Raw genomic sequence first — 9,119 nt, 5'->3', positions numbered from 1 at the left:
TGATTAGGATACTCAATGAAACTTTGATTGAAATGCTTTTATTGACATATAAAATAAAACAAAAATGAACACTATAAACGAAAAGTTAAAAATGGGATTTCTTACATAAATCGGGTGTATCCTCGAGATACCTGGCAGCCATGGTGAGTAATAACACTTAAATTGGGGCGGTAAAGAAAAATAATAAAGAAAAAGGAACTTGCGTTAGGCGCTTAAATTTACTTGGAGATTTTAGAAATTTTATAGGGGAGAGTAGCTCTAAACTTATGACTGGCGTGGAGAAGGTAAACATCGGTTAAGATACAGTTATGGATTGGGGGCTCAGTTTTTATACTGGTTGAAAGAAAGGGGTATTGTTAGGGACTCGCGACACGGGGTTTTTCTCGCTCTCGGGACAGGAAATTAACAAAACACTCTTAACTTAGTATTGGAGGAATCATTGGGGAGTGTCGATTTAACATGGTTTTTGGGGTTCTAGACTCAATTTTTAACTTGTCGGGGATTGGCGTATATGCCTAAACGTAGTTTTTCCGTCTCAGGGAATAGTGAGGGGGGTTTTTTAAGGATATTTTCAACGTGACGGTTTCGCTGTCAGGGGATGTTGTCTTCTTTCTGCTGGCTCTGTTTCTTGGTGTCTCGAATATTTGGTTACTGCAAAAGCGACTTTGGACGACTTTATTTCTCGATAAAGAAGGGGACGCTACCCATGATACTTCGACGACAGGTGGATTTGGAGGGGTGCCTTTAGTTGACTCGATCTGCTGATAGTTTTTCCATAACGGGGAAAACGTTCTTGGATTTTGGGATTCATTTGAAATTAAACGCGATGGGCATTTGACCTCTTTTGGGTTGACCGTTAATTTTGTGCATTATGCATCTTTTATTTGACTACGTTCTTGGGATATCGCGGCCTAAGCCCGGACTGGGTTGGGGATCTCTTCTAGTTCCGATTCTGTTCGAACTCTTCCTGTTAGAATCTTTATTCTCCCGTTTTCCTTCGCATTCTCTGGTTTTGTTGTTCTTCCGTCTAGGGGGGGGGGGGGGGAAGTCGGGTGTCGGAAGTGTAGGCTTGGTAGTGGTTTTTACTTGTAGTTATGTTTTCTTGGGGGGTTGGAAGGCGGCATGAATGGATTCGTGAAATTACGGGTTTGAATAAACTTTTCAGATTTTTAGGGGTTTTTCATTTGAAAAAAAAAAGTATAGTGTAACTAACCCTACGCATTAAAATACTGAATAAAGTAAAATCAAACCACTTTTGCATAGTAAAAATTAAAAGAACATTTTATTTAAAATGCTGGTCACGACTAGTTTCGCTTACCGTTCGGTAGCATCATCAGGTGTGTGAGTGAAAGCGAAACTCGGTTACAATTTCCACAAAGTGGCTAAAAAATTATTTGGACCTTCGTCACGATTAAAGATTAAGTTTGTTTTTTTGTGGTCTAAAATTTCCAACGATTCCCTGAGATTAAGTTTTATATAGTTATCAATTTTACATATTATTTTGCTTTCATTAAACATAATGGAGTGGCTGGGGTTATTTTTTATATGTTCGGAGAGGGCGGAAGAATAGGTTTATAAAATTCCTCGTTCATGTAAAGGCATATATATTGGCCAAACAAAACGCAACTTTAAATTTAGATTAAACGAACATAAAAACGATGTAAAAAATAATAAAACCTATTCTTCCGCCCTCGCCGAACATATAAAAAATAACCCCAGCCACTCCATTATGTTTAATGAAAGCAAAATAATATGTAAAATTGATAACTATATAAAACTTAGGGAATCGTTGGAAATTTTAGACCACAAAAAAACAAACTTAATCTTTAATCGTGACGAAGGTCCAAATAATTTTTTAGCCACTTTGTGGAAATTGTAACCGAGTTTCGCTTTCACTCACACACCTGATGATGCTACCGAACGGTAAGCGAAACTAGTCGTGACCAGCATTTTACATAAAATGTTCTTTTAATTTTTACTATGCAAAAGTGGTTTGATTTTACTTTATTCAGTGTTTTTCATTTGATTTTAATATTTAGAATTTTAAATTATATCCATCTTCTGGGATTTTTCTGGGGCTTTCTGACCATACCACCTCATGGCATACCAAGTATAGTAGGGGTTAATTAAGTATATTGAAGGCTTTTTAATTAATTGGGGATTTTTTATTAAACTTTATGTATAGGAAATTACCAAATATATGATTATTGGATACACAAATCGAATGATTTTTAAAAATACAAAAAAAAAATATAAACCAAAAAACTTCTTTCTTTTTTTCTCTCTCGCCATATGGCGCCACAGGGGTAACACCAACGACGTAATATGCAGCGAATAAATTCATATTTATTCATAATTTATATTATTAATGACGTACATCGTGGGCAAAGATGGGCACTTTGTGATATTTCAGTAACAGCTCACTCTTCTAATGAGCGACAATCAGGCAATAGGATGAACTCACCTCACGGCACACGATATTTTATCTAGGCAGCCTATAATACAAAATTTAATCAAGACCGCTCTGATAATATTTCCGTAAATGTGTAAGTGATGACGTTACTCTTATATTCTCATGGGAGAATAGTTTCGACTTAGATCAAAAAACAAAATCGCGAGGTGATACGACTAGTAACAATAAATATCACATCAATACGTTGATATTTTTCACTCGGTATTAGAATTATTTGAAATATATTTTATATATTGATTTAATAGAGGGAATGAATAGCGTCGGAATAAAAAGTTAATTAAAAGTAAGAATCTTTTGCGGAAGATAATACCGCCATTGGTTTTTGAACTTTTATTTTTTTTTCACTCGTTCCACGACACATTGCCTTCATAGTGTGAACTATTATCGTAAGCATATGCGTATTTATTATTCAATGTATCTTTGTGGTTAAGATATATTTTAACAAAGTGTAAAATACCTACCAATGTTTTCAGACGTTGGTATACATTGGAAGAACAGAAATAACTTATTATAATGGGTAAATAGTTATTAAGTTTTTTAACGAAAAGACAGACATTGATGCTCAAATTTATTTATTACTTTTTGATAATAATCATTACATATTATTTTGGATTTCAATTTCGTTGTCCTTCTGCAATATTTTTTCTATATGCGGCATTCTGTATTCTCGATACAACAAACAATCCTCTACTATATCAATACCTAGTCTCGCACGCCTTGGCCGTTTAAGTGCTCCACCCAGAGAAAACATCCTCTCGCAAGTAGCTGAAGTTGGCGGCGCGGACAAATACTTCTGCGCAAGAGCAGCTATTGCTGGGTATTTATTGCGGTACTGTCGCCAATAGGATAGTGGGCAGAATATATCGGGATTGATAGTTGGTTCTTGCACGTAGGAATGGATGATTTCCTGTAGGGAGCCTGGTTCCAGTCGTGGTTTCTTTCTACGCATTAGAGCGAAATAACTCGAGTTAAGATCTTCAGCCTCTATCGTCGTGCGTCCTTGACTAGATGAATCAAAAAACTCTGATGCAAAGGTCGTTAGCATTGCTATGGCATCGTGTTTTGACGGCGTTTTGAATTCAGGGTAGATTTCTGCCCAATTCGGAGCGTTAAAATCACCTATAATTAACACGTCATACATTTTAGAGAATTTGATATTAAAATATTATGTTTAAAAGTAAAAATAACCGGTTTTGGGTAACAACTTACGCACCAATATTAAAACTTCATTTAAGATCTACCCGTACAATATATTGTAAAGTTTGAGTTACTTTTACTTTCATCGTAGATATTATTACTAATACAATTACCTTCAAAAATAAATAACTTTTGCCTTGGGTCAACCATGGCTGGTATTAAATAGAAAGGGTCAGAGAGGTGGGTGCTAAATCGAGACTCCAAGTCCTTCAAGATATTATTTCTAAGTACTGGAAATTTGGTGGTATTATTGCCGTAAATAGTTTCAAAGGTTTCTAATAACTTCATTGCGACCATTGAAATTTGGGGTCCGTCTCCTTGTAGACAGTCTGTAGCTTCTTTCAGCGGCAAAAGCAAGTTGTGAATGTCTTTAATTTTAGTGAATAGTCCGGGAGACGGTGCACTCGTAACACCATGAGTCGCCAAGGAACTATCTTTGGAATTAATAGCTTCCATTATGGTTTTCGTTAATGCCGTCTTCATTCCAGGCTTCAAGAAATAACAAATATTTATAATGCAAAGAACGTTTTTACCGGAAACTTTAAGTACGTCTGATGATACCCTTAGAAAGCGCTCCATTGCGTGGCATAAAGAATTCCATCTCGTTTTTACCGGACAAACTAAATCCAAGCCGTCGGATTTGGTTCGAAGAATTTCGGTCCATTTTGTTGACCTCCGAAAAAATATTATTACGCCGTTGACGTAGTCACAAACGGGCTTGGACGACGTGTCATTTTTGAGATTGTTAACTACAACCAGCTGCAATGTGTGGGCAACGCAGCTTAGCCGAGTCCATTTAGCTTTTGAAATTGTATCTTGAACAAGAATCCAGCTGTCGTCGTTCCATGCTAAAACGATTTAATAGACTTTTAAACGACTTACATTTCAATGTTCCTGAGGTGAGGTAACTCTTTATACATAGACATAATAATACAGTAACAACAGGTACATATATTTGATTACACCAATGGCGCACCAGTAAATTACTTCTAGACCTGAGAGACGCTTGGTTAAAAATACTTAACACTTATTAGCCCTGAAGGGAGTCGGTCATCCAGCCCTTCCCCGTGCACCACTAGATGGATTACAGCCTCACTATTATTACCATCATCTAATTGCTCGTTGGAATCATCGTCATCAGACTCTCCATCCTCCCAGGGCTCTGAATAAAGGGCTTGAAGATTAAATGCCTTAATCATGTTGCTGGCGTTGTCCGCGCAAACTGTGACAATCTACATTAAAAAATAATTGAGTGTTATTCCGATTTTATCGATCGTGGGGGTGAAAAGTACTATTACTAAATTAGAAAATTGAAAATACGAAATAATAAAATTACCTGAGTAGAAGCAACCCCAAGGTTTCCAAGAATTTCCTCTATTTTTGAAAGGATGTTTTCTCCAGTGTGCGCTGCGTGGAATTGCGCAAAAGCGAGGGTGCGATTCTCTAAGTGGAATTTATCGTTAATAAATTGGCATTTTATCCCCAGTACCGCCTCTCTTGATCGCGAGCTCCATAGATCTAACGTCAAGTGCAAGTAAGACACACCGTTGAGCGACGTTTTTAACTTGGGTACGATATCTCCGGAAACAAAACCTTTTAGGTCCCTCGTTAAGGTTCGTCGAGACTGGAGTCGAATATGTGGCAAGAACATGTTTATAAAAGCTTTGAAAGCTTTTCCTTCGACAAATCCGAGTGGAAGGCCGTCAACAGCCACCAGATCTACCATGCATTGTTTAAAACATAATTGCTGGGCGGACGTTTGTGAAGTCTTCTTAACTGTCTTTGGGCAGAACCCATGGGATACCAAAAACCGACCGTTATTTTGTACTACGTCCTCGCGTGGAGAGAGTGAAACATCTTTGTGTTTTGACTAAAGTAGTAAAATAAAAAAATCAGCTTTACGGTGAAATGCAATACATCAAACTACTACCGATAAAATATGCCATCAGTAGCCTGGGTAAAATGTCCATAGACTAGTTTTTACATATAAAAACGTAAGACTACACAAAAATTCGCTGTAAGTGACGCTTACATTAATCCCCCGCCACCCCATACTTAATTCGAGGAAAGCCCCTAATGCTGTACTTAAAACCTACAAGCGATAGAACCATAATTACCTAAACGGAAAACAACGTACCTGTAAGTGCCGTTCAAAGTTTCCCGGTCCAACTCCTCTTTTCTGTTCATTACACAGTTTACATGTGAGCACTTTGTTGGAACCTGGTGTACTATTGCCAATAGGAATTGATCCATTGAAAACAAAATACGCGTTGAGATTGTACTGTCCAAAAGTACCAGAGTCGAACTTCGAAGTGAAGTCTGGGCATTTAATCAAACTATCAGCCATCGCTTGCTTGTAGCTAATGAAAACTAACCAAATTACACGGCGACTTTAAATACGTAAGTTACAAATGTATAAATCATGAGGTTAACGATAAAGCCGCAGTAGACTTGGTCATTTTTTAAATAGTAGAAAATAATTTATCAACACTACAGTTATTAATATATTTTGACGTAATATGTAGTAGGGATATTGTTCGCGTGGATTTTTTCTAAATTCGAATCCGACTTGTTGACATTTTAATTATTAAAGAAGTATAATCCGTAAAGGTGTATATATTTGATAAAATTTTTTATATGACCAAACAATATTATTTGGTAAGATAACAACAGTATTTGTCGACTTTGATATTGTTTCAATTGTTCACGCGATAATTAAGTTCATAATTTAATGAAAATTAATTCGCGGCAGTAATTTGTACATTGATCGCGATTATTAATCTAATACTATTCGATCACCTATTTTGTTCTTAAAACTCGTCTTCGTAGGCATATTTAAACTTAATATCGAGTGATGAATTAATATTCGAAAGCTTGTCATTAAGCTCAAGTCTGACGTCATTCGTTCAGTATATTCTAGCTGTGATTTTGGCGGGAAATAATATTGTGACTCGATATCAGATATTTGGCTAACTGATACGGAATTTCGATCCTCGGTGAGCGAAAAGTGCCCATCTTTGATCGTGGGCGTCATATTAAATTTTTTAACCGGGTTCGCCACTGTGCGTTAACTGATCTGATCAAATAATTATGATAAATCAGATCAGTTGATATGAATCAAAATGAAAGCCATATTTTTTAAACTCAAAACTAATCAGCTTTCATTGCAAATCGATAGACGATCGTGAAAAGAAATGCCTCACAGTTATCGAATTTATAAATGTCCCTGTTAAATTACCTTTGAATTGAAACAGATGTTCAATAACTACTTGAAAACAATTTTATAATAAACCTAATTTGGGCTCATAAGTACTGTGTGAGATATTTGGCCGAGTACGTTAGAGCTTCTACAAGTTAACACGCTCTAACGATGTGATATTCTTAAAACAGTTCCTGGTTCGAAAATAGAGTGTTATTATATATATCAAACCTCATTGCAGTAAAATTTTGATATTAAAATTGCTGGTAGGAGCGATATTTTTCTGGTAATTTTCGTTACAAAATCATAACGGTGTATTAATATTGTACCATGGCAGTTCATAAATTTTCGGCAAAGCATATCATAAGCGTGGTAACTGTAAAGGGCATATAATGTACCCCTCAGCCGGGCTGGAAATTTAGTTTTTCTAATAGTCTATCCATAGCTCAAAGGCCGAGTGCAATGTGAGAGTCCCAGCCACGCTCATCGTTGAATTGCACTTTCTTTTGAATATAGTGACCTCAGAAGGAATCCTTTCCGATCTTTAGAGGACGGGCTTTTCGATCACCTGAACAATCTAGAACACATGTAATCATTTGTCGTCTCCGTCTGGAGAAATTTCATATTTAACGAATAATGTTGGAGAGGTTAAGCAAAACACTGTTGAAGTTTTATCCGGGTATTGAGATTGCTTTCGTAACATTGCATGGCCTCCTTTTTCCCAACGAAGGAAACTTTAATGAAATTAAAAAATTGTACCGCGTGTCACGTGGGTTGCTTAACCTCTTAATTTTAAGGCCACATCCATGGAACTAATCAACGCTAGGGACGGTTTGCAGCCGTATATTTTACTACACCTCTCGTGAAAAACGTTCGTTGACAAGCCACCCCCCCCCCCCAGCTAGAAATTTGGTGATTCAATTCGGAAACGATTTAGTTCTTAACGCCGTCTATCGTTCGGTTTTTAAACTAATATATGGTATTTTACCCGCCAAAATAGTCAGTCGTCTGCTAAGTTTATAAATGTCGAGGTGTCGGACACTTTCCATTATTTTGTACGGGATTTCGGGATTTCGTAGAGATTTTGGCGATTTTATCATTACTTTTTGAAGTGATTTTGGGATTTCAATGTTAATTTACCATAGAGAGAGTTAAAAGATTTTGCCATTTTAGACAAAATGTACGGGATTTTGGTAAATGTCCGACCCCTCGATAAATGTTTTATAAATGATTTGTCATTTCTGACAATGCATTACTTTCCTATATATCATTCCAATTACTTAAATTAGCAAATCTCACTAGATTATCATCGCTGTCATATGTTAAAATAGTTTAATTAACTTCAATATCCTATTAGCCAAGGTCTTAGGCCAAGGAATAAAATCGACATAACTGAAAAACTTCCTCATCACAAGGTGCTCTTTTTTTAATATTCCCTAGGTCTACTTCAGGAATACCTAACGTTTCATACGTATTTGCACTAAGCATTATCACAGCTAAAAAGAAACTATTATAATATATTTAATATAAATATAATATATTATACATATGAAAGGTTTTACCACAAGTTCGCAACAGTACTGTACATTCTTAAGCCTTAACCAAATCATCTTAGTCTAGCCAAGAAAGAAGGATTAGACAAGGAGAGGAAAAGTGGGCTGCGTGGAGTTAGAGAGGGAAATTCCTAACTCCCACTCGGGTGGAAAGGGGGGTAGGAAATTGTCGTGGTAAAATGTTGTCACGTGGTCACTAGCGTGTTCGGCCACCAAAGAGGCGCACTAGGTAGTGTCCTCTCGCGAGAACTAGTGGAAGTAGCGATGGCGCGAAGTTAACGAAATACTACAAGGCCAAAAATATATGTCGTTTAAAACTTAATATGGATAAATATTGCGTATATAGGTCGTGCAAAAGCCATCAGTTATCGAAGGATTCGCGTGCTGATGATGTCGTTTTTTTCCCGTTCCAAAACCGAAAAAATAAACTATGCAAAATGTTTACGTTGGGTAAATGCTATTAATCGGGATGATATAACGGTTACTAGTGTGAAAGCTAATCATAACGATTTTTCTAAACATTTCATTAATGGGAAGGGTCCAACCCCAGAATACCCAGACCCAGTGAAAGATTTCAAACAAGTAATTAAGTTAATTTTGATATTTTACAAATTGTTTGTACACTTCACTAAATATTATGTTCTATTAATTTATAGTCTTCAATAACTCTCGATCACAACTATGCTTATTGCTTTAC

The 9,119-nt window shown here is 36.4% G+C and overlaps 1 protein-coding gene across 1 annotated transcript; it reads right to left on the bottom strand.

Annotated features, from left to right (window-relative positions):
• Positions 1-3,068: 3,068 nt before the first annotated feature.
• Positions 3,069-6,017, bottom strand: LOC149955539 (zinc finger BED domain-containing protein 4-like). The gene is made up of 6 exons (XM_090166677.1): positions 5,808-6,017; positions 5,007-5,540; positions 4,776-4,902; positions 4,232-4,518; positions 3,784-4,159; positions 3,069-3,592 (listed from the first exon to the last, which is right to left on the bottom strand). The coding sequence occupies exons 1-6, from the start codon at positions 6,015-6,017 to the stop codon at positions 3,069-3,071; spliced, it is 2,058 nt and encodes a 685-aa protein (XP_090022803.1).
• Positions 6,018-9,119: the final 3,102 nt, after the last annotated feature.

The sequence above is a fragment of the Leiobunum rupestre genome, chromosome 2, assembly GCF_980474605.1.
Source record: "Leiobunum rupestre chromosome 2, qqLeiRupe1.1.hap1, whole genome shotgun sequence".
In the NCBI taxonomy this organism is placed as follows: Eukaryota; Metazoa; Arthropoda; class Arachnida; order Opiliones; family Sclerosomatidae; genus Leiobunum; species Leiobunum rupestre.
Note: the sequence above shows the minus strand (reverse complement) of the source record. Positions and strands in the feature narration are given on the sequence as shown.